The 27,197-nt window shown below is 38.3% G+C and overlaps 1 protein-coding gene across 2 annotated transcripts in view; it reads right to left on the bottom strand.

The window, feature by feature from the left end:
- intu (inturned planar cell polarity protein) overlaps positions 1-26,796 on the bottom strand; it is an 83,833-nt gene extending 57,037 nt beyond the window's left edge. For both annotated transcript variants that reach the window (XM_059965104.1, XM_059965103.1), the window contains exons 1-2: positions 26,610-26,796; positions 4,649-5,244 (exon numbers count right to left, since the gene is read on the bottom strand). In XM_059965104.1, coding sequence (XP_059821087.1) covers positions 4,649-5,244; positions 26,610-26,788 — 775 coding nt within the window. In that variant the 5' untranslated portion in view covers positions 26,789-26,796. The remainder of the gene's footprint in view (positions 1-4,648; positions 5,245-26,609) is intronic.
- Positions 26,797-27,197: the final 401 nt, after the last annotated feature.

Here is a 27,197-nt window from a genome sequence, read left to right as displayed (position 1 = left end):
CACCCTCCCTCCACTGCACCCCTCACCGTGTCAATCACCCCCTCCCTCTGCTACACCCATCCCCATGTCGACCACCACCTCCATCCCCATCTCCGTTACTCACTTAATCAAATTGCTAAACTTATTGATATAGTTCAAGTACAGGACAATGAGATTAGTGCAAATGGACAAAAAAAAATGTCCAAATGTGGAGGGCTGAACAGCCCGTTTCAACTCCACAGTATGATTCCATGAGAGCAGTGGCCCCCAATCACCGGGCTGTGACCCAGTGGTTGGGGACCACTGCATGAGAGGATACAAAGCAAAATCTTGGATACTTAAGACAACCAGGAATTACACTCCATGCAACTCAAACAGTATGTCTCAAGCAGCTTCCCCGTTGGGAATTCACAGTTTCATTCTTTTAAGAGTTGCTATCAGAGTTAATGCATCACAATGCTTTAAAATTGAGAGAATATGAAAATATTTGTCCTCCAAATTAGTTTTTACAAACTAGTAGATTTCATAACTGCTTAACTGGATCAGAAAATATGGTACCCTCTTAAAAGAGACAGATTGAGCTCTGACAGCATTCATCTCTCAAATTCTCAGTGGAAATTCCAGCCTTTTCTTCCTTATGTGTCTGCCTCAATCTTGAACTCAATACACAATCGTATCAACTGTCACTATAGCCTGCTCCATCCAGAATATCACCCCCACCCCATTTGCTCATTCAATAGTTTTGACCCTTTTCTCATCTGCTCCCGCCTCAAAAGTAAATGTATCAAGCTCACAATCCTTGAAACTTCTGAAAAAAAGAACTAAAATCAATACAACCAAATATGAAAAGTTGATATTCTATTGAAGTCAATATCCAAGTTCATTGTGTGCTTACTGAAGCTCTGTTAGTAGCTGGAGTTGTGTCTGGAAATAATCATGAAGTTCATTGAATACAAATCGGATAAATTGCATAAATCAAAATACTCAACCAATATATTACGCTTTGGACTTACTACCTTTAACTATTTATTTTCTTAGTTAAACTGCTTTCATGTCATCATCGGTTTGAGGTGATACTTGAAGCAAAATCTGAAGTACACTCATTGGGATGGAGTGTAAATGTACCATCAAGATAGATAAATACTTTAATGATTCAAAAAAAAAAATACACTGTCACAGTGTACATTGCAAGTGCACAGATATACAAATAGTAGGAGAAGAAAGAAAGAATAAAAAAGTTACCTCAAACAGTCAATTGGGGGGGGGGGGGTGGGGGTCATCACTTATCCAGCTAAAGGTTGGCGTATTTAGAGACTAACGGCTAAGGGTAAAAACTGCCTCATACAGCGCTCTTTGGAGCAGTGCAGTTGTCCTAGTCTGTTACTAAAAGTGCTCCTCCGTTCAGCCAAGGTGGCATGCAGAATGTGAGAAACAATGTCCAGAGTTGCCAGGATTTTCCATATGTCCTTTGTTCTATCACAGCCTCCAATGTGTCCAGTTTGACTCCTATAACAGAGCCTGCCTTTCTAGTTAGTTTATTGGGTCTGTTGGCATCACCCGTGCCCCAGCACACCACCACATAGAAGACTGTACTGGTGACAACAGACTGGTAGAATGTGAAGGAGAGGCCTGCATACACCACAAATGTCTCCTCAGGAAGCAGAGGTAACTCTGACCCTTCCTATACATGGCCTCTGTGTTGGTGCTCCACTCATGTCTGTCTTCCAGGCGCACCCCCAAGTACTTGTAAGTCCTCACTATCAATAGTAACAGGGAGCAGTGAGGGCTTAGCCTTCCTAAAGTCCATCACCTTCTCCTTTGTCTTACTGATGTTGAGCTGCAGATGATTTAGTTTGCACCATTTGACAAAATTCTCCACCAGGGCCCTGTATTCATCCTCCCTTCCTTCCTTATGCACCCTTTGCTGAGTCGTCAGAGAATTTCTGCAGATGGCATGACTTAGTGTCTAAAGTCTGATTATACAGGGTAAACAGGAAGGGAACAAATACTGTAATAGTATTATAGTATACATTTTTGTGTCATTTATTTAATTGATTCTTTATCTAATTTTAGGACTTGCATGAAATCTGATCACATTTTAGGTCATATTTATAAAAAAATAGAGAAACTTCTACCAGGTTCACAAACATTCTAGCACTACTGTAACTGATTTTGATACAGGATGAATACAAGAAGGTTTAGAGGGGTTAGGTTGCCAGAGTCTGTTTGTAATGAAATTGAAGTGTCTTCTGATTAACAGCCATTTTAATTATTTTGAATACAATGATCCAGTCCAAGAGCCAAAGTAAGCAATGTTTTTGTTCAATGTGGAGTGAATCAATTTTATTCTGTAACACACATATTAAGTTAGTCAGTCCCTTGTATCATTTAGAAATTGTATATTTACACATTAAGATTGGACCATATTCTTCTATGCACTTCCCAAGATGCTTCAATGAATGACAACTTACTAAAAACACATGGTTATTAGAAAATTTGTCTGAATTGTTTCATAGAACTAGATGGTTCCTATGGACCTGGCTGAAGTCAAAAACAAAAAAAAAACCTCCTGCTGTTTGGTAACCATAGCATTGAGAACCTCCAGCTCTGGCATTCCAACCTGCTAACCTTTAGCTCAACCTTTCTCTAATGTTATTAAATGCTATTAATGTTATTAAATGTTATTAATGCTTAATGTTATTAAAATTACATTAAGCATTCTGTTCCCTCTTCCATAAGTGTACTATCTGCCACGATTAATAACTGTTTATTACATTGGACACTGATGTACATAAACTTCATTGTGCATGGGAAAAATAAAATTTGAGGTTATGACTTACTATTCAGGTACAATTAACCATATACAAGGTATAGACTGAAGAGAGTCAATGCTGCCATTCAATCTCAACCAAATCCTTTGACACTCTTAAGCCATTTAGTTTCATACAATGCATTCCCACCAAATACCTGGATATACAAGTCCAAATAAATAGTTAAGATTTAAGGTGGTACATGACAGTCAAATCACCTACTTTGTTCTGTAGAGCAGCAAGTCCTTTGGTTGTTCCAGGAGCTAAACTGATCAATCTAAACAAAGTGCCTTATGATGGTGAAAAAGGTTAGGGTTGTTCAGTGATGTGTGACTTGCTGTAAGATAACCAGCCTATGAATGGTTCTTATAATCACAATATTTCTGGCATGACAATATTAAGATATTCTTCTGGAATAAATGGTGACTTGTTTCTCTTGTTCAAGATGTTCATTCATCTGGCTGAAATGTTATTTATTTTGTTTTGTTATCTATGGAACTGAGCAATATTGAACACTGCTTTCATTAATAGCCATCCATGCTTCAGAGCCTTATGATAGAAAGTAATTGACAAAGCAGTTCGTGCCAGTTTGGCTTAAGTCACTGACTCAAGAGACTCCTTTATCTGTGCTATTCTTATCATTGAGAAAAGGATAACAAACAACCAGATTGAATTTATCCTGCTTTTTGAGGAAAAGAGAATTTAATATTTTCCACTTTGTCAGGCAGACACTCATAACCTAGCTCTACCCAGATAACTGCTCTGGAAACACTTCTATTCCTGGAACAGAGTCTTCAGCACTACCACGGAACATGGTCGGAGTCTCTAAAAACTGTGTCAAATCCATGCTCTCAGCTCTCTTTGACATCATGTTTAGTGAATGGTTTCGTTGAAGATAAGCTGATATGGAGGAACTTATGTGGAAGCCAAGACAGATGATCCACTCTAGATAAAGTTGACTGCACCTAGCACTCTGAACAGTAGCAGAAAGGAGCATTCAAAATGTCATTAGATCAAAAGTAACAATGCAATGCATTTGATAATTGCAGCATCAGGAATAGGTTGGACAAACAAACCAAAAGATGTGTATTTTGAAAGTTTAAAGTATTTAATTCTAGCATCTGCATCGTCATTATAACTTACAACACTAGAATGACTAGTTTCCTGAACAACAGTGGCAAGTTTGGAGGCATCAGTGATGAAGTGGTAGTTACCTAAACAATGGACAACAGATTTGTGCTGGCTGTGACTGGTGTTTGCAAAGGGATGCACACAGGTATCAAGCCCACTCTAACTCCTGGACATACTAAATGACACATCACATCACTCTGCCCCTGAATTCCATTTTATCCATCGACAAGGCTTGATTGTGTTGGGGTTCCAGTATTATACTAAGGAATGCATTTTTTGGATCCTATACCAGCTAGATCCAGCTTGAGTTTATGAAGCAAGACTTTTTTTTAAAAGTTCATTGTATTCTTGAAAAAACTTTTTAAAAAATAGAATCTGTTGTAAGGGTGCAAAGTTCTGCTCACAGCTTTGCCTCTTCAAGGCTCTCTGAAAGTTCTAGAAGTGGGCCTCAGAAGTGAATTACTCAAGGTTAACTCTGCTTAAGCCTCCTAGATATGGAGGGGCAGTTTGATCAGATACAGGTGGGGAGGGACCATGAGAAGCAAACTGAAACTACTTTTCTGAATCCAGAAGCAAACCTTGTATTACAGCATGAGAAACAGGTTGCCAAATGGTATACATTTGTTAAAGTAGATTTTTCTGTAAATGTGACATTTATTGATTGGTATATCTTATATTCCTTTACAAAAATACATTTTACATGTACAAATATAGATTTTCACTCTTACCTATAAATATTTGACCAGTTTTCATTGCTGTACTGCCATGAATCAAACTGTAAACAATAATTCTCTCTTCAGCTGGTGTTTTAGCACCTGTGAATTTGTCCAAATGCTTTCCTTCTGCTGGATTTTTTCTTGAAGGCTGACAAACAATCCCCACGTAAGCTTCCAACAGCTTTGCCCTTTCTACAAGAAATTCGTTATTTATTTTATTTGGATTAACATAAACATACACATCCTTGTATGATAGCTGTACCGATACCCCAGTTCTAGGGTTTGGTTGGTGTTTCAATATGGAAACAGGTCTTGGTGGTTGATTACTATTTGGTTCATGTGCTTTGCTGCAAGAATGTCCATGTATCCGGCCTTTCTTTTTTAAAACATTAGCAAGCTTTCTAAGTCTGTGTTCATGCACGTGAGGCTCTTTTAATTTATGGTCAGTAATGATCTCTTCTTCTTTATCACTAAACCTGACATGGTTGATCAAAGGTGCTGGCACTGAATTAGCTTGGATAAGTACATCCTCTTCATCTTCACTTAGTTCCAGGTAGAACAGCTCTCCATTCTTCTGTACATCATCCAACCATTCAGGTTCAAGATCACTGCAAAAATAGATAACAGAGTTGAAGTTGGAGGAAAATGTGTAGGAAACCTGGAAACTATTGCTAAGTAACTGGCTCACACCTCTAACTTTTGCAATGCTTTTGATCTGGCTCTATAAGTCATTATATAACCACGCAAGAGAAAAAAAATCTCTACTTTTGCCTTTTAAAATTTTGCAGTGCTGCCGAAGACAACAGAAAAAATGTCCAAAATGTCTTTTCCTACTTCAACTGTTGGTTGTCCTTTCTTGCTGATATATTGAAAAAATGATGTAACCACTTTGTATCTTAACTGCTCCATCCAAAAATAAATGTCTTTTGTCTTAAAACAATTAAGTATGTTTTCTGTTTCCTTTCTGAAAACTATTTCAAATTTCTGTGATGTAGCTGCAAACATATTGGGAGTAGGTTAGAGATGTCAAACTTCCACTTGAATCCAAACTGAACAAAGACAATTGAAGTTTAAGCAGACAATCTGGCTGCTAACTTTCCTTTGGCAACAACATAAGATTGTACATATTCACAAAAGCAAATTCTGTTTCATCATCTTAAAAAAACCATTCAACCAATACTTTCTGAATCTTGGATGATGTAAGCAAAGCCATTGATGCACAACAAGTTGTGATGTTCTTGACAGGATATGTTATACATGTCAAGAAAAAATGCTCATTATTTCTTTAGCAATCAAATTATTTAAAGGTTTTGGTTTTTATATTTCAAGTAACTGCAACATTATTTTTTAGCATGTCAAAATACAGTGGTAGACTGGATGAAGATCAAAAGCAGCCATTTTTAATTTCAAACACACTCCCTTTGTTATACAAAGCTGCAGAGACTGCAAGAAATATCCTGAAACATCTGCTAAATGTCATAAACTATCAAGCTGCTGAACTGTATGGTTGCTACTTACAACCGATTTCTATCATATAAAAACAGTATGATTGCATAATATTTTAAATGAATACAAGAGTCTCAACATACAATCTTTCAACTATTCTTGGCATGTCATTACTGTGACTTCAGCTATCATTTTAGAGTGCACTGAATATTATTGATTTGGATAAAGACCTTAAGTGGGAAAGCAGGTTGAGTGGAGGAATATAGTGGATCAGGCAACATTTATGGATGAAAATGGACAACATTTAGGGTTGAGACCTTTTGTATGGATTGTAGACAGGTTAAGTCAGTGTGTCATGGTCCAGTTTGTTGTCATATGCACAAATAGATGTCACAGTGGATTTAATTTGGCTTTTTTGACTCTGACGAACAGAAAAAGACACTTCTGTTTTAAAGTGAAAACAGATCTCTACAAAGTGATCTACGTTAATTACAAATATAAAACACAAAATAATTGATTGCATAAGTATTCACCCCCTTCAAGTTAGTATTTAGTAGATGCACCTTTGGCAGCAATTACAGCCTTGAGTCTGTGGATAGGGCTCTATCGGCTTTGCACATCAGGATTTCCCTCTATAATCACTGTATTCATTTTACCCTCTACCTTCACAAGCCTTCCAGGATCTGCTGTAGTGAAGCATCCCCATAGCATGACGTAGCCACCACAATGCTTCACAGTATGGATGGTGTGTTTTTGATGATGTGTGGTGTTTGGCTTATGTCAAACAAAAGTGTTTAGTCTGATGACCAAAAAGCTCAATTTTGGTTTCATCAGACCATAGAACCTTCTTCCAGCTGACTTCAGAGTTTCCCCATATGCCTTCTGGCAAACTCTAGCTATGATTTCATGTGAGGTTTTTTTCCCCCAACAGTGACTTTCTTTTTGCCACTCTCCCATAAAGCCGCGATCGGTGAAGCACAAGGGAAACAGTTGTTGCATGTGCAGTCTCTCCCATCTCGGCCACTAATTCCTCCAGAGTCGTTAAAAGTTTCATGAGGTCTCAAGATGGCGCTTATGGAGTAAACCGCTTTTGGCTTTGCTCCAAACCTTTTACGTCTTTTTAACCTACAAACAACCCTTAAATGATCTCTTTATACTTATTCTAAAGGGGTTTAAACATACAGAATTTTTCTTTTTAACTATTCGATCTATTTTCAACTCGCTGAAATGTCTAAAGCAAAAGAATCGAAACAGACGAAAGAACCGATAACTTTAGAAACTATTGTGAAGCTTATAGAAGTTAAATTTGAAGGACTGGAGAGAAAAATAACCTAACAGCTCTTTGCATTTGATGAGCGTTTAAAATCATTCGAAGGAGAACTTCAAACACTTACACTGGAGTTACAAAAACAACAAGCAAGTATTTTGGTACTTGAAGAAGCCGCTCGCAAGAAAGACCATATTTTCGAAACTTTGCAACAAGAGCAAGCTTCGACTTCTCAACAGATGGATCGTTATAAATTTAAAATTACTGATCTTGAAAAACGCTCTCGAAGACAAAATCTTCGGCTAATTGGGATTCCAGAAAAATTTGAGAGCGGTGATCTTACCGCTTTCTTTTCTAAACTTCTAATGGATGTCTTCGGTTCAGAAGCTCTGGACTCTCCTTCAATAATCGATCGTGCACACCGTGTCTCTTGCTATCATTCTGATTCAGATAAACCACGACATGTAATTCTCCGGATCCATTACCCTCATACCAAAGAGCGTCTGATTTGGGCAGCTTGGAAAATGGGTATGATTAACTTTCAAGAATTTAAATTTCGTATTTTGGAAGATTATAGCACTGAAGTTTTAAGAGCAAGAATGGCTTTTAGACCGGTTATTTCGAAATTTCACCAGAAAGGCTACAAGCAAGCGCTGTTATTTCCAGCACACCTGAGAGTTACTTCTGAAGACGGAACTATTCGGCTGTTTAAATCTCCAGCGGACGCTCAAAGTTTTTTGGAACAATGACACTCTATCGGGTTGACTAATGTAATAATTAGTCTATAAATTTCGATCTTTTACAGAATGATGTTTTTTGTTTTAGGTATGGCTTACATGTATTTTTTTTAATATATGGTAAAAGTTCTCTTTTTTTTGGTTTATTCTGATTTTATTTTTTTTTATATTTTATTAATCTATTAACCTTGAAAATAACTGATTAGGGTTCCTTTTTTTAAAGTTTGTATACGCTTTTTTATATTTTTAACATTTAAATATTAAGATTTAAAAAAAAATAATAAAATGGTGTTTCTTCTTCCCGACAGACTCTAGTGCTTGGAACATCATATCCGTTTTGATGAGTTTGAAAGTTTTAAACTCTCATTTAAAATACTAATTTAGTATTATTTATTTATGGGTTTTATCAATTTAATTTTTTTAACCCTTTTGTTTTATTTATTTATATATATATATATATATATATATAAAATACTAATTTTATATTTTAACTTTTGTTATATTAACCCTTTCTTATAATATGGGTTGTTCGTATTTTTTTTCAATTTTTTTTTGTCTGAGTTGCTGTCCTGAGACACAGGAGTAATTTTAGTATTAGATTGCCTGCTTGCCTCTTTTTGGCTTTTTTCCTGGGGTTTCGAGGGTGGAGGGAGGGGGATTTTTCTTTTTCTTTTTTCTCTTTTTGCTTGCTTTTTGCGTAGTTTTATTTCATGGGCCTATATGAAACTACAAAAATGGTTGCAGTGCCATGACTTCTGGTTTCTCCTTGAACTCACTTCCTTCTTCCGGGTTCATGAGTTCACTTTTTTTTAAAACTTATGTGTTAACTGTAATAAATATTGTCAATATGGATCGGATTATTAATTTTGTTTCTTGGAATACTAATGGTTTAAATCATCTGATCAAATGGAAAAAATATTCAAAGTATTCCATAGAATGAATGCCAATGTTATTTTTGTGCAGGAGACTCATGTAAGGAAGGTGGATAGTCAACGTTTTTTTAGGTTTTGGAAGGGCCAACAGTATCACGCAAATTCGCAAGCCAAAGTAAGAGGTGTTTCTATTTTTATAGACTCATCAACTTCTTTTATACATCATGAAACAATTTCAGATCCACAAGGTAGATTTTTGCTTATTACTGGTCTACTTTTTAATCAAAAAGTTGTTTTAGTTAATGTTTATGCTCCAAATACTGATTGTCCTGAATTTTTTAAATGCTTATTTACATCCTTTCCTAATCTGAATCAATGTAGACTGATAATGGGTGGTGATTTTAACTGTTGTTTAAACCCTGTGATGGGTAGATCTAAGCCCACCCAAACTCTTCCGAATAAATCGGCTTCTCTTATTAACTCTTTTATGATTGATTCAGCTATTTGTGAAATTTGGCGTTTTCTACACCCTAATGACAAAGAGTTTTCATACTTTTCCCATGTTTATCATAATTACTCAAGAATTGATTACTTTTTCATTGATCACCACTTACTCACAGATGTTACTGATTGTAAATATGACTGTATTACCATATCTGATCATGCACCTCTGAAGTTATTTATTAAAATAACGGATTCATATATCAATGCTAAATTTTGGAGGTTTAATCCTATTTTATTGCAGGATTTAGACTTTGTTAACTTTATTAAACAACAAATTGATTTGTTTTTCTCAACAAATTTTACAGCAGAGATCTCTAGTGGAATTTTGTGGGATAGATTTAAAGCATATATTCGTGGACAGATTATTTCATACTCTGCTGGAGTTAGGAAACGAACTAATTCTAAAATATTAACATTAGTTGATAAAATCAAAGCAATTGATAAGATTTATTCAATGACCCCTAGTAAAGAACTTTATAAAGAAAGAATGGAACTTCAAATGAAACATAGTTTATTATTATCCTCTTCGATTGAAAGTCAGTTAATTAAATCAAAAACCCAATTCTATATGTATGGAGATAAGTCTGGTAAATTACTGGCTAATCAATTGAAAATTGTTTCGGATAAACGACAGATTACTAGGATTCGTAAACAAGATGGTACTTTGACGATCGACCACAAAGAGATAATTAGAGCCTTTCAAGATTTTTATAACTCCTTATACCAATCAGAATTCACTAAGGACTCTTCTATAATAAATGAATTTTTAAGGAAATTGAATATTCCAAAAGTAACTGTTGAGGATAATGTAATTTTAGATACACCTATTACGGAATCTGAAATAGAAAAGGCTATTTTTTTAATGAATTCTGGTAAAGCTTCTGGTCCAGATGGTTTTCCCATGGAATTTTTAAAATCTTTTTCTTCTATACTTTCTCCTTGGCTTTGTAAAATTTTTAAAGATGCATTAAGTATAGGTAAATTACCATAATCTTTTTATGAAGCTTCTATTTCTTTAATTCTTAATAAAGATAAAGACCCTACTGAATGTGCATCCTATCGGCCTATATCCTTGTTAAATACGGATTTTAAGATTTTCAGTAAAATTTTGGCTATTAGATTAGAAAATATATTACCTCAAATTATTTCTGGAAGATCAGACTGGATTTATTAAAAATTGCTATTCATCTTTTAACATTAGAAAATTAATTAATATTATTTATACTTCTTCATCTAAAATACCAGAATGCGTTATTTCTTTAGATGCTGAAAAAGCATTTGATAGAGTTGAATGGCCATATTTATTTACTACAATGCAACAATTTAATTTTAGTTCAAAATTTATATCATGGATTAAATTAATATACCATAAACCTTTAGCTTCGGTTTTGACCAATAATCAAAGATCCCCTTTTTTTTCAGCTATTTCGTGGTACAAGGCAAGGTTGCCCTTTAAGTCCTTTACTATTTGACATCGCTTTAGAACCGTTGGCTATAGCTATTCGTGAATCACCTAATATTCTGGGTATTACCCATGGGGAGAGGACGTATAAAGTATCATTATATGCTGATGATTTGTTATTATATAAATCTGACCCTGAAAGATCTATCCCTGCTATTTCGTCTTTGCTTGCTCAATTTAGTAATTTTTCTGGTTATAAATTGAATTTTAACAAGAGTGAACTATTTCCATTAAATATGCAAGTTCCAATTTATAAACATTTACCATATAAAATTGTTACAGATTATTTTACTTACCTAGGTATTAAAATTACTAAAAAACATAAAGATTTATTTAAGGTTAACTTTTTACCTTTAATTGATCAAATTAAGCAACTTGCTATTAGGTGGTCTCCACTATCTTTGTCATTGGTTGGTAGAGTTAATGCTATTAAGATGATGATACTACCTAAATTCTTATATTTATTTCAAGCATTACCAATTTTTATTCCTTTTTTTGATACTATTGACTCTAAAATATCTTCTTACTTGTGGCAGAACAAAAATCCTAGATTGGGTAAAAAATATTCACAGAAGCCTAAGAAGGAGGGCGGCTTGGATTTACCAAACTTAAGATTTTACTATTGGGCAGTTAATATATGGTATTTAATATTCTGGACACAAGAATGGACTATAGCTACTTGCCCACAATGGGTAAATTTGGAATGCAAATCTGTGCAAGATTTTTCACTGATTTCAATCTTAGGATCTTCACTTCCTTTCTCTTTATTCAAATTGAATAAACAGATAACTAATCCTATAGTCAGATATACATTACGAACTTGGTTTCAATTTCCTAATTTTTTTGGTTTGAATAAATTTATTTTATCATGTCCTATAATATCTAATTATTTTTTTCGGCCTTCATCTATGGATCAAGCTTTTCTTTTATGGAAAACAAAAGGTATAACATGTTTTCGTGATCTGTTTCTGGATGATAGCTGTTCAAAGGACGTAATGTTATCTAATAAATATAATTTACCTAAAACCTATTTTTTTTTTTAAGATATTTGCAAGTTAGAAATTTTTTGTATAATGAGTTACAGTCTTTTTCGAAAGAATGTCCATTGGACATTACAGATAGAATTTTAGCCCTTAATCCTTATCAAAAGGGTTTAGTAGCTATCATTTATAAGATGATCATGAATTTACAGTTAGATGTGTCAGAAAAAATTAAAAAGGAATGGCAAGAAGAGTTTCATTGTCCTATATCTACTGAGCAATGGGAAAGAATTTTATTATTGGTAAATTCGTCCTCTATTTGTGCTAAACATGCCCTAATACAATTTAAGGTTGTACACAGAGCTCATATGTCTAAGGATAAACTGGCTCGATTTTATTCTCATCTTAATTCAACCTGCGATAGATGTCATTCTGATGTTGCTTCATTGACTCATATGTTCTGGTCTTGTCCTTGTTTACAAAATTATTGGAAAGATATTTTCAGTATTATTTCAAGAGTTTTAAATATTGATTTCCAACCGCATCCTCTTACTGCAATTTTCGGTTTACCAATGACGGATAATAACCGTTTATCAGCTTCATCTCAACGAATGATTGCATTTGTTGCATTAATGGCTTGAAGATCTATTTTATTGAATTGGAAAGAAATTAATCCTCCAACTGTATTTCAGTGGTTTTCTTAAACTATTTCTTGTTTGAGTTTAGAAAAAATTAGAAGTGTGGTTTTTGATCCTTCAGTTAAATTTGAAGAAACTTGGAGACCTTTTATTCAACATTTTCACATGAGTTGAATTGTCTTTTCCTAAACCTTACTTATATTATCCTTAATTATTTGGATGGAGGTTCAGAGTTATTGGCACTACTGTATAAGTACTTAATATTATTCAATGGCTCATGTTGGTTAGTGGGTTTTTTTTGTTTTTTTTTCTCTCTTTTTTTTGGGGGTTTTTCTTTTTTTTTCTCTTTTTACTTCTTTGTTCATTATTGTTCTGAGTTTGAGAGGTTATATATTTTTATTATTATATATCTGAATGTCTATTTAAACTATTAATTATGTACTCTCAAACATTTTGTATTCATGTTTCATTTATGTTTGTTTAAAACTAATAAAAAGATTTTTTTTTAAAGTTTCATGGTTTCACTAGCCCCCTTCTTGTACGGTCACTCAGATTTCGAGGAACACCTGCTCTAGGCAAATTTACACCTCAGCTATATCCTTTCCATTTCTTGATGACTGACTTAACTACACTCCAAAGGTTATGAAGTGGCTTAGAAATTTTCTTGTATCCATCTCCTGACTTGTGCTTTTCAATAACCTTTTTGTAGAGTTGCTTGGAGTGTTCTTTTGTTTTCATGGTGTAGATTTTGCCAGGATACTGACTCACCAGCAATTGGACCTTCCAGATACAGGTGTATTTTTACTACTATCAATTGAAACACCTTGACTGCACATAGGTCTCCAAATAAAGATCTCCATTTAATTATTTTTGTGACTTCTAAAACTGGTGGGAGATTAGTGAATTCTGTTTGGAATATAATACATTATTAAATTGTAAGAATCAATGCAATATGTGAAAGAAGTGAGTCTACAATGCTGAAATGTCAACAATTACATCATTAAGAGATCCACAGTTGTAAATGCCAAACAAAACCTAGTTTGATTAATGATGCTTTAGGGACAAATATATTATGCTAAAATGTAATGCCTGTTTTGTACAGCGACTTCAAAAAAATTATGCACAAAATAGACCTAATTCCATTCAGTGTGTACTTTTTGCGCACCACCTGCCCAGGTTCCATCTAGTAGGCTTGCTCAGTTACTGTACGTTCTATCACTTTCTGAACTACCATTGATGGAACATGCAATTGGCTATAAAATAATCTGCAAATTATTCTGTTTCCCAGCAATCATCTGGGCAACTTTCCAAAGACATCCATCACTGCTGACTCCAAATACACCCTAATTTTATGCAATCTAGTAGACTGCAAGGCATTTCTCTCTCTGACAAATCATTCAGAGAGAATAAAAAACGTTCTTTTTTAAAAAAGTTTATGGCAACATGATTTAATTTATTGTATAGTGTAGCAAAATGTAAAACAAGAGCAAAAGACTTGTAATGCATTTACTAATCCTCCTTGACAGGTGATTAATAAAAGTAATTCAATCACATCGAAGACCCACACTTAGTGTTTTGAGAACAGCTTCTACCCCTCACCCATCAGATTTCTGAATGGTCTGTAAACCCATGAACCCTACCTCATTATTCCTCTTTTGTATTATTTTTGTAACTTATTGTACTTTTTATGTCTTACACTGTACTGCTGCTGCAAAAACTAATTTCATGATTTATGACAGATAATATATCTGATTCTGATATAAAAACTGTTTTTCAATATTTGGTAAACAATATTTGCCAAACACTTTGCATCTATATGTAGTAGCCCCATTTTGTTTATGGTTTAAATACTCTGAATTTAAATTTGTTTAAATATTGATGACTAATTTCTGTTAATTTGTGACTCATTTCTAAGACACTGACTGCTAACTTATTTGCTAGAGATGTTAGTATGGGCACGTGGCCGAATAATCACAAAGATGATTTCTAAAAGCCACAAAAACATATAAAGATAAAACAGAAAATAACTACTGAAAACACATTACAAACCTCATTACAAACTTGATCAGATAATCTGAACTGGTAATTCAGTGCAATACTGAGTGAATGCAAAAATTTTGGAGAGGCTGCTTGAATTGGAAACACAAGTTTGTTACAGTAGATATGATAGAATTTGTCACGGGTTCAGGAAAGTTTCCTTCATCAGTATGTACACCAGTGCGATACTGGATCTGCTATTAGGGAATGAGACAGGGCAGGTGACAGAAGTTTGTGTAGGGGAACACTTTGCATCCAGTGACCACAATACCATTAGTTTCAAAGTAAACTTGTGAAAAGACAGCCCTGGTCCGCAGGTTGAGATTCTAAATTGGAGAACGGCCAATTTTGACGGTATCAGAAATGATCTTGCAAGTGTGGATTGGGACAGGCTGTTTTCTGACAAAGGTGTATTTGGAAAGTGGGAGACCTTCAAAAAAGAAAGTTTGAGAGTACATATAAATATGCCTGTCAGAATAAAAGGTCAGAATAACAAGTGTAAGAACCTTGGTTTTTAAGAGCTATTGAGTCCCTGATTAAGAGAGGAAAAAAAAGGTGCATAGCGGGTATAGAAAAATAGGAACAAATAAGGTGCTTATTGGAGTACAAGAAATGTAAGAAAACACTTAAGAAAGAAATCAGGATGGTTAAAAGAAGGCACGAAAATGCTTTAGCACACAAGGTGAGGGAGAATTATAAAGGATCCTATAGATAAGTTAAGAGCAAAAGGATTGCAAGGGACAAAGTTGATCTTCTGGAAGACCAGAATGGCAATCCATGCGTGGAACCAAAGATGGAGGACATGGGAGAGCCACAGGGATTGGTGCTGGGTCCTATGTCGTTTGTCATCTATGACAATAATCCGGATGATAATGTGGTTAACTAGATCAGCAAATTTGTGGATGACACCAAAACTGGGGGTGCAGTGGACAGTGAGGAAGGGTAACATGGCTTGCAGAGGGATCTGCATCAGCTGGCAAAATGGACTGAAAAATGGCAGATGGAATTTAATGCAGACAAATATGAGGTTTTGCACTTTGGGAGGACAACCAGGGTAGGTCTTACACAGTGAATGGTAGGGCACTGAGTGCTAGAACAAAGGGATTTGGGAATACAGGTCTATAATTCGTTGAATGTGGTATCAGAGGTAGACATGGTTGTAAAGAAAGCTTTTGGCACATCGGCTTTCATCAATGTACTGAGTACAGAAGATGGTATGTTACCTTGAAGTTGTATAAGACGTTCATGAGGCATAATTTGGAATATTATGTGTAGTTTTGGTCACCTACCTACAGAAAAGATGTAAATAAGGTCGAAAGAGCACAGAGAAACTTACAAGGATATTGCCAGATCTGGAAGACCTGAGCTATAAGGAAAGGTTGAATAGGTTAGGTCTGTACTCTATAGACTGAAGAAGCTTGAGAGGAGATTTGATGGAGTTATACTGTTATGAATGTACCACAGCTCTGAGGGGCCGAAGGGTGTGGGGTAGTCCCCTCCTTTGTGAGAATCGCAAGAGCATTATGGGGTTGGGTCAGAGGACCCAGGAAATGAGAGAGAGAGACGTGGCCCTTGTCTCCTGGAGACAACGTTTGTGGGTTGGGGACTATGCTACGTGCAAGCCCTTGGGCAAAGTGGGCTGGTTGAGAGATAGATCGCATCACCCCAACCTGATTGACATCTACTACCCTGCGAGTTAAGATAAAAGAGGGGCTGTAGGGACAGCCCCTCAGACGCACCAGAAGAAACGCTAGCGATCCCGTAATAGCAGGAAGCTATTTGAAGGAAGTCACGTGTGTTTGGTTCCCTTACCTGGGGGCTGGTGGCTGGTACCACGGAAAATGACTTGGAACTAACAACGGGGAACCAACTCCCCCGACTCAACGGATTGGCCTCATAAAAGACCTGGGCAAGTTTAAAACGGTCTCTCTTAAACCCAACAAGCTGCAGCTTGAAAGGACAGTGACTTTTATCTTTCCATCGGACAATACAATATCCCCTAGACCAGACATGGGCAAACTACGGCCCGGGGGCCATATGCGGCCCGTTAAGCTTTTTAATTCGGCCCACAGAACTTGATGAAATTATATTAATAAACCTTGTTAACGTTTTTTCCCCGCAATTCTGGCGTTTTCCCAATAGATGACGCAATCTATATACATTGACCTTTGTTGAGGTGCAGCGTATTACTCCACATTTGCGCTTTACTCTTTGTTCAGCTCGACCTATTTGTGTGATCAGGCGTTCAGCGTCATGAACATCAACAAAGCCAGCCACAGATCCAAGTTAACTGACCAACACCTCAGATCCATCCTGAGAATCGCCACAACAAAACTAAATCCAGACTTTGATGCGCTGGCTAAAAAGGTGAGACCAACAACACTGTTCCCATTGAAATTAAAGTTTCTTCGTTGTGTTATGTAAAAAATGCATTTGAAAATATTCTTTTCAATAAGCCTTACATGTTACATGTCATTTCTGTTAAGTGATGGACATGAGTAGTGCGCAGGTGCACGTACATTCTCAAAATAAAAAATGCGCTCCAGATCAAATAACGCGCTCCGCATACTGACGCGCTGTCACTGCTCTGTCCTTGTGCTGGTCGTTGTTGAGTTTTGGCACGGGGGACAATTGAATAAGAAGGAGCAGGACAAGTAGACCTGCATCTCCTACCATTTTTGAAATAAAGACAGTCAGGAGGAGAGTGATGATGATAATATCTTGAAGGATAACAGAATTTTCAGTGCTTTAAAATAATAACTGTTACTATTAAAAAAAAGCTGTATTTTATTCATTTAATTTTCAGTGTTTTAAAAGTCATTTTTATAAATAGCTAAATACCATGGGACTTCAAAGACAGATATTTTGTTGTAATGCGTTTGTTCATTTTCAATTGAAATTAAAGCACATGTTTTCTACATATCCCATGATGTTTTATTTTCTCTTATGAGGTGTATTACCAAAACACTCCGTCCATCTGCCAGTGCAAGTGGTGCATGCAAGCTTGATTTCATCGTTTAAGAGAAGTTTGGATAGGTACATGGATAGTAGGGATATGGAGGGCTATGGTCCTGGTACAGGTCGATGGGAGTAGGTAGTTTAACTGATTTTGTTATGTGCCTGTTTCTGTGTTGTACTTCTCTATGACTATTATGTTTCTCTCTCCTCTACTTTCCCATCAAAAAGATTTGTTTGAGCTGGAGTCCCAGAACAGATCCCTGAAGCACACCACTGGTCACTGACCACCATGCAGGATATGACCTGTCTATAACCACTCTTTGCCTTCTGTGTGCAAACCAGTTCTGGATCCACAAAGCAAGGTCCTCTTGGAACCCATGACTCCTCATTTTCTCAATAAGCCTTGCAAGAGGTACCTTATCAAAAGCCATGCTTAAATCCATATACATCTACTGTTCTACCTACAATGTGTTTAGTCACATCCTTAAAAAATTCAATCAGGCTCATAAGGCACGACCTACCTTTGACAAAACCATGCTGACTATTCCTCATCGTATTATGCCTCTCAGGATCTTTTCCATCAACTTACCAATCACTGAAGTAAGACTCACTGGTCTATAGTTTCCTGGGCTATCTCTAATCCCTTTCTTGAATAAGGAAACAACATCTGCAACCCTCCAATCTTCTGGAACCTCTCCCATCCCTATTGATGCAAAGATTATTGCCAGAAGCTCAGCAATCTCCTCCCTTGCCTCCCACAGTAGCCTGGAGTACATCTCATCCAGTCCTAGAGACTTATCCAATTTGATGCTTTCCAAAACCTCTAGCACATCCTCTTTCTTAATGTCTATATGCTCAAGCTTTTCAAACCACTGTAAATCATCCCTACAATTGCCATGATCCTTTTCCATAGTGAACACTGAAGCAAAGTATGCATTAAATATCTCCACTATCTCCTCCAGTTTCATACACACTTTTCCACTGTCATATTTGATAGGTCCTATTCTCTCACATCTTATCCTCTTGCTCTTCACATACTTGTAGAATGCCTTGGGGTTTTCCTTAATCCTGCTCGCCAAGGCCTTCTCACGGCCCTTTCTGGCTCTCCTAATTTCATTCTTAAGCTCCTTCTTGCTAGCTTTATAATCTTCCAGATCTCTATCATTACCTAGTTTTTTGAAACTTTCGTAAGCTTTTCTTCTCGACTAGATTTTAAACAGCCTTTGTACACCTCGGTTCCTGTCTCATTGGAATGTACCAATGGAAAACGTCGTGCAAATATCCTCTGAACATTTGCCATATTTCTGCCATACATTTCCCTGAGAACCAAAAGAACTGACACCTGACCAGGTTCATTTCCCAATACCAGATCAAGTATAGCCTCCCCTCTTGTATGCTTATCTACATATTGTGTCAGGAAACCTTCCTGAACACACCTAACAAACTCCACCCCATCTAAACCCCTTGCTCTTGGGAAATGCCAATCAATGTTTGGGAAATTAAAATCTCCCACCACGACAACCTTGTTATTATTACATCTTTCCAGAATCTGTCTCCTTATCTGCTCCTTGATGCCCCAGTTACTATTGGGTGATCTTTAAAAAACACCCAGTAGAGTTATTGACCCCTTACTGTTTCTAACTTCCACCCACAGAGACAATCCCTCCATGACTTCCTCCTTTTCTGCAGACATGATACTATCTCTGATCAGCAGTGCCACATTCCCACCTCTTTTGTCTCCCTCCCTGTCCTTGCTGAAACATCTATACCCTGGCACTCTAAGTGTATTCCTGCCCCTGAGTCATCCAAGTCTCTGTAACGGCCACAACATCATAGCTCCAAGTACTGATCCACACTCTAAGCTCATCCTGTGATCGCAAGTAAGATGTCCAAGACCATCTCCCACGGTTATACTGCACCAACTTCGATACCTCCAAGTAGCAGGCATCAACACAGGCAGTGGCTAGGTCAGCTGCTCTGTACCCAAACCAGCTCCTCAGACACACTGGTGGGCTCCTCTGATATCCCAGCTGGCTCCTCCTATATCCCAATCGGCTCCACTTACACTCCTGCTGGCTCCTTCTCCATCATCCTGGCCTCGGCCAGCCCCTTTGACGCTTCCACTGGCTCTCCCTCCAACATCACGGTCGGCCCCTTTGATGCCTTGGCCGGCTCCGCCACTGACACCACTCCAGTTACTCTGAACAAGCAACTCAAGTGATGGAGTAGCCTCACAGTACCCAATGATCTTGGAGTAGAATAGTCTTTGGATTGTAGAAAACAAATATTACAATAAAAAAGCACCTTTGGTTGGCTGAGAGGCCTGTGTATTTGCACACGTCACCATCTTACCAGATATTAGTTTTTCATTTTTTCTAGCCCTCCCAAATATAGAAAAATATCCTCACAGCTTTGTTGCTGTCTTCTCTCAGCCTCTCAATCAAATGTGTTTAAAAAAAAAATCCTCAGTGTTCGCAATCTCCATCTGTACTTATCGTGGCCTGAGTTCACTGTCCTCATACAATTCCTAACCTTGTCCACAGAAAAACGTTAGTGTACTGAAATGTCACCAGTGACATTACGCATACCAAATAAGAATATACACTGTCTCATCTTTCATAATTATCATCACCTTGTAACAGCTGACTGTACAATTTTCCTCCAATGTGACTACTCCATCATCCTGCTGTAAGGCAACAGACCATACATACAAATTAAACAGCTTAAGCCATCTGTCTTTCAGACCTGCTCTACCTTTAATAAAATCTTGCCCAATTTTAGACAGTAAAATGCCTGCAAATGACTCCTCTTCCCTATTGCTGTCACAAGATAAGATATAGAAGCAGAGTTAGACCATTTGGCCCACTGAGCCTGCTCTGCAATCTCATCATGGTTGATCCAATTTTCCTCTCAGCCCCAATCTCTTGCCTTCTCCCTGAACCTCTTCATGCCCTGTCCTATAAAAAATCTATCAACCTCTGCTTTAAATATACATAATGACTTGGCCTCCACAGCTGCCAATGGCAAGGAATTCCACAGATCCACCACTCTCTGGCTTAAGAAATTCCTCAGCTCCGTCTAAAAGAATGCCCCTCAATTCTCAGGTTGTGTCTTCTGGCCTTAGACTTTCCACCACAGGAAACATCCTCTCCACATCCACTCTATCAAGCCCCTTCACCATTTAATAAGATTTCAATGAAGTCACCCCTCATTCTTCTGAATTCCAGTGAATATGGGCCCATTGCCACCAAATGCTCCTCATATGACAAGCCAATCAATCCTGGAATTATTGTGGTGAACCTCCTTTGAACCCTCTACAATTTCAGCACATTCTTTCTAAAAAAAAAAGGAGCCCAAACCTGCTCAAAATATCCCAAGTGAGGCATCACCAGTGCATTATAAAGTTTCAACATTACATCCTTGCTTTTATATTCTGGTCCTCTTGATATGAATGCTAACTTGCATTTGCCTTCCTCACCACAGACTCAACCTACAAATTAACCTTTAGGGAATCCTGCATAAAGACTCCCAAATCCATTTGCAACTCAGTTTTTTGTATTTTCTCTCCATTCAGAAAATACTCAACCCTTTCATTTCTTATATCAAAGTGCATGGCCATACACTTCTTTGCTCATGTGTAGCACCTTGTCAAAGGCCTTCTGAAAATCCAAGTATGCAACACTAACCGATTCTCCTTTGTCTGTCCTGCTTGTTACTTTTACAAAGAATTCCAAAATATTTGTCAGGCAAGATTTTCCCTTGAGGAATCCATGCTGACTACGGCCTATTCTATCATGTGCCTCCAAGTACCAAAACTTCATCCTTAATAATTGACTTGAACATCTTCCCAACCACTGAGGTCAGACTAACTGACTGATAGTTTCCTTTCCTCACCTTCTCTCCCTTCTTGATGAATGGAGTGACATTTGCAATTTTCCAGTTCTCCGGACCCATTCTAGAATTCAGTGATTCTTAAAAGATCATTACTAATGCTTCCACAGTCTCTTCAGCCACCTCTTTCAGAACTCTGGTGTCTACATCACCTGGTCCAGGTGACTTATCTAACTTTAGACCTTTCAGTTTCCCAAGGCCTTTTCCCAAGTAATGGTAATTTCACACACTTCATTACCACTGACACCTGGACTTCCACCATACTGCTAGTGTCATCCACAGTGAAGACTGTTGCAAAATGCTTATTTAGTTTGTCCACTATTTTATTGTCCCCCATTACTACCTCCCCAGCATTGTTTTTCAGTAGTCTGATACCACTCTTGCCTCTTTTTTACACTTTAGGTATCTAAAGAAACTTTTGGTATCCTCTATATTATTGGCTAGATTACGTCATCTTTACCTTCTTAATGAGTTTTATTAGTTCATTGTTGGTTTTTAAAAGCTTCCCAATCCTCTAATTTCCCCACTAATTTTTACTCTGTTATATGCCCTCTCCTTGGCTTTAACTTCTCTTGTTAGCAGAGGTTGTGTCATCTTTCCTGTAGAATATTTCTTCCTCTTTAGGATGTATACATCCTACGTCTTCTGCTTTGCTTCCAGAAATTCTAGCCATTGCTGCTTTGTCATCATCCCTGCTAGTATTCTTTTCCAACCAATTCTGGCCAACTCCTCTCTCATACCTCTGTAATTCCCTTTACTCCACAGTAATATCAATACATCTGACTTTAGCTTCTCCTCTTCAAATTTCAGGGTGAATTCAATCATATCATGATCATTTTTCCCTAAGGGTTCTTTTACCTTAGGGTTGCTAATCAATTCTGGCTCATTGCACAACACTCAATCCAGAACTGCTGATCTTGCATATCAGGGTCTTTTTACCCTTGCAGTTCCTTAGCTCTTCACAATGATTCAATACTTTCCAACCCTATGTCACCCTTATCTAATGATCTGATTTAACTTTTTTACCAACAGAGCAATGGCACCTCTCTGCCTTCCTGCCTATTCTTTTGGTACAATGTCCTGGACATTCAGCTCTCAGCTATAATCTTTCAGCCATGCTTCAATTATGCCTACAAAATCATACCTGCCAATCAGCAACTGTGCTGCAAGTTCATCTACCTATTCCATATACTGAGCACATTCAGATACAACAGCCCCGTATTCATACTTTTTGGTTTTGGCCAGCTTTTACATTGCAAGTTATCTCCTTAATTGCAATTTTGCCCTACCCTCACTACACTTTGCCTCTGTTTGTAAACCAGCTACCTCATCTTCAGCACTATTACAAACAAGAGGAAAATCTGCAGATGCTGGAAATCCAAGCAACACACACAAAAAACTAGAGGAACTCAATAGGCCAGGCAGCATCTATGGAAAAGTGTATTGTCGATGTTTTGGGCCAAAACCCTTCAGTAGGACTGGAGGAAAAAAAAGATGAGTAGATTTAAAAGAAGTGGGGAGAGAAGAGGGAAACACAAGGTGATAGCTGAAACCAGAATGGGGAGGGATGAAGTAAAGAGCTTGAAAGTTGATAAGGAAAAGACACAGAAGGACATGGAAGAAATAAAAGGGGAGAGGAGTCCCAGAGGGAGTAAATGGGCAGACAAGGAGGTAAGGTGAGAGAGGAAAAAGGGGATGAAAAATGATGGGGGGTGGGGGGGGCATCACCGGAAGTTCAAGAAATTGGTGTTCATGCCATTAGGTTGCATGTTTCCCAAATGGAATATAATGCGTTGTTCCTCTAAACTAAGTGTGGCCTCATCATGACAGTGGAGGAAGCCATGGATAGATATATCGGAATGGGAATAGGAAGTGGAATTAAAATGGGTGGCCACTGGGGATCCCATTTTTTTCTGGCAGACAAAGTGTAGGTGCTCGGTGAAGTGGACTCCCAATCTACATCGGGTCTCACTGTATGCAGGAGGCCTCACCAGGAGCTTATTCAATTATGTCTATTATAAACCCATGGACCCTTACAACTACCTAGACTATACCTCTTCTCACCCTGTCACTAGTAAAAACATCATCCCCTTTTCTCAATTCCTCCATCTCCGCCGCATCTGCTCTCAGGATGAGGCTTTTCATTCTAGAATGTTCTCCTCTTACAAAGAAAGGGGCTTCCCTTCTGCCCCAATCAACGTTGCCCTCAACTGCATCTCGTCCATTTCACGCACATTTGCTCTTACCCCATTCTCACGCCACTCTACCAAGGATAAGGTTTTCTTGTCCTCACCTACCATCCCACCAGCCTCCACGTCTAACACATAATTTTTCTGCCATCTCCAACAGGATCCCACCACCAAGCACATCTTACCCCATCCCCCCCCCCACTTTCTTCAGGATCGCTCCCTACGTGACTCCGTTGTCCATTTGTCCCTCCCCACTGATCTCCCTCCTGGCACTATTCATTGCAAGCAAAACAAAATGCTACACCTGCCCCTACATCACCCACCTCACTACCATTCATGGTCCTACACAGTCCTTCCAGGTGAGGTGACACTTCATCTGGGAGTCTGCTAGGGTCTAGACTGTGTCCAGTGCTCCCAGTGTGGCCTCCTGGACATCGGTGACACCCGACGTGGATTGGATGACTGATTCGCTGAGCACCTGAGCTCTGTCCATCAGAAAAAGCATGATCTACCAATGGCCACCCATTTTAATTCCACCTCCAATTCCCATATGTCCATCCATAGCCTCCTCCAATGTCCTGATGAGGCCACACTTAAGAATGGAGGAACAACGCCTTTTGGTGTTTGGGTAGCCTCCAACCTGAGGTATGAACACCGATTTCTCAAAACTTCCACGCCCCACTTCACCATTTCCCATTCCCTTATTCCTCTCTCACCTTACCTCCTTGTCTGCCCATCGACTCCCTTTGGGGTTTCTCACCCCCTTTCTTCCTTCCATGGCCTTCAGTCTCTTTCCCCCATCAACTTCCAAACTATTTACTTCATCCCTACCCCGCACCTTTTAAATCTTCTACTCATCTTTTTTATCCAGTCCTGCTGAAGGGTTTTGGCCTGAAACATTGACCATACTCTTTTTCCATAGTTGCTGCCTGGACTGCTGAGTTCCTCCAGCATTTTTTTGTGTGTTGCCAAGATTATCTTACTTTCCTATGAAACTTCTTGCATTTAAATATAGGCACCCAAGGGCGCCAGTCGCACCATGCTTAACCTTTTGATGCTGAACTTTGTCTGAAGTCTTACCAACATCTACCTCCACAACCTCTCCACTAACTGTTCTGGCACTCTGGTTCCCATCCCCTGCAACTCTAGTTTAAACCCCACCACAGAGCATTAACAAATGTTCCTGCTAGGATATTAGTCCCCCCTCCAGTTCAGGAGCAAACCATCCCTTCTGTACAGATCTGGAAGAGAGCACAATGATCCAAAAATCTTGTGTCCCCCACTTCTACACCAACTTCTTAACCAGGTATTGAACTGTATAATCTAGTTCTGGCCTCACTACTATGCAGCATGGGAAGCAATCACAATTTTGCACCTAACACCCTGAACTCCCTATGCAGAACCTCGTCACTTGTCCTATGTCGTTGGTACCTACATGGACCATGACTTCTGTTTGTTCACCCTCCTACTCAAGAATGCTGAGGACTCAATCCAAGATATCCTGGACCTGGCATCCGGGAGGCAATGTACCATCTGGGAATGTCATTCTCGCCCACAGATCCTCCTTTCCATTCTCCTAACTAACGAATCCCTTATCACCACTACGTGCCTCTTCTTCCCCCTTTCCTTCTGAGTGACAAAGGCAGATTCAGTGTCAGAGACCCAACCACCGTAAGGTCATTCCCACTCCCCTCCCCTGACAATATCCAAAGTGTTGTTGATGGTGATGGCCACAGAACCCCTTTCCCCTTCCTGACTATCAGCAGCAACATACATGTCACCTCTCAGCAGTGTCATTTAACACTTTCACTGACTGCACCCTGTGCAACTGTAATCACCTCTGCTCGCAATCCTTTCATTCCCCAGTTGAATAAAAATTCCCTGCTTGTTAATCTCAGAAAGACTGAAACCACCAATCTTTGGTTTCACACAAGCTCCAGCCTCATCCTGTCCCAATTTCAAATACGTTTTTTTTAAGTTAAGCTACTCTAGAATTTGAAACGAGCCTTTTCATTTTTAGTTTCCTGGCTTTGTAACCTTTTCTGACTATACAATCACATCCCTTTGTCAAGCTTCATTTCACATCGTTCTAATGAAATACCAATTTAGTACAATAAAGACAACTACTTGTAAAAGCTCCCACTGTATCAAAGGAATGAATGGCAGATGACTTGACCAACAAGTATCAATCAACTCTAACAATGTGATCATTTATTTAACTGCCAATTGTGGGAACTTGTATGCTGAAGATATTTGCAACTTTCCCTTACATTATAAGTGACTCCATTTCAAAATATATATTCATTTTACTGCCCCAATGCAAGTCACCATGCAAATACAAGTTCCTTCTTCACTCATCTGGTTCAGACCAAGCAGATCCTGAAAGCATGGGCTTACTCTTTACAGGGAGAAAATGTTCTAAATAGCCACAAAATCAAATTACATCAAAAATCAAACATATCAATTAAATGGTGTGAAATTTGCTCCTATTAGTCTAAAGAAAAATCTTCAATGACTGCCTCACCAAAAGTGCCCCACAGTCAACATTTCCAGTACAGTTGCATTATTTACTAAATGATCACAACAAAGTTTCTTTTGATGGTGACATGTTAACAATAAAACCGCATCAAAAAGCAGTGATTTTATTGATAAATTGCCGTCCATGCTTAGTAACGTGATCCACGCATGCTTAATGTGGTTGCAACGCGAGAATGTGCACCGTTGAGTGGCGATGGGTGACTGAACAATGCCAGTATCAAATATATTTCAAGCAGATGTCGGAGCAGTCCTTCAACTTTTTACAACGACAAACTACAGCCCAGAGAAAATAATAAACTACGTATTTAGCATTTGCACGTATAAGCTAAGAATTGCGAGCAGATTTTTTTCCCCGACAAGTCCGCCTCAAATGCGAACATACATTGCTGCAGACAACCACCGAGGCCAGCGGTCAGTAAAGGCCTCGATAGAAGCCGGGCCCGCGAACACTTACTCGGATGAGCTCAAGTCTAAATCCGGACGCGCAGCGGACGACGATGACACCGTGTCACTCTCACTCTCCCAACTCCCGTCCTCCGGGGTGTACGGGATGTGGAGACTCCGCTCCGGAGAGCCCTCCGCCACCCCAGCCCGAGCAGACATCCCCTCGCTCGTCACCCGGGGGGTGCCCATCACGTGATCGGTCCGCTCACCGTCACTGGCTGCTCTCCAATAACCATAGAAACGAAGGAAGCTAATACAACCCAAGGCTGTTTACATAAACAATATTCTAGCTATTTGTTTGAAAAGTTGTCTATCGAAACATTTTATTTTAATGCATTTTTAAAATATGAAGGCACTTGTTAGGCATTGCAATAGATAATATTAATATTTAGATCTCGTATTTTGCATCGGCTTTGGGTTTGTTGACCGTAAAAAGCATATAAAATGTCAGAATAAAAACGGTAAAAATTAGATCATGTGACGTCTTTATAATGCATTCACATAGCTGTTTGCAGGGAGGTGGTCTAGTACAGAAGATGGATATCGATAGGTTGCTAGACCCTCTCCACTCTTCCCATTCACCGTCTCTTACTTAGAC

The sequence above is a fragment of the Hypanus sabinus genome, chromosome 3 (assembly GCF_030144855.1).
Source record: "Hypanus sabinus isolate sHypSab1 chromosome 3, sHypSab1.hap1, whole genome shotgun sequence".
Taxonomy (NCBI): Eukaryota; Metazoa; Chordata; class Chondrichthyes; order Myliobatiformes; family Dasyatidae; genus Hypanus; species Hypanus sabinus.
The sequence above is the reverse complement of the archived record's forward strand: the minus strand, read 5'-3'. Positions and strand labels throughout refer to the sequence as shown.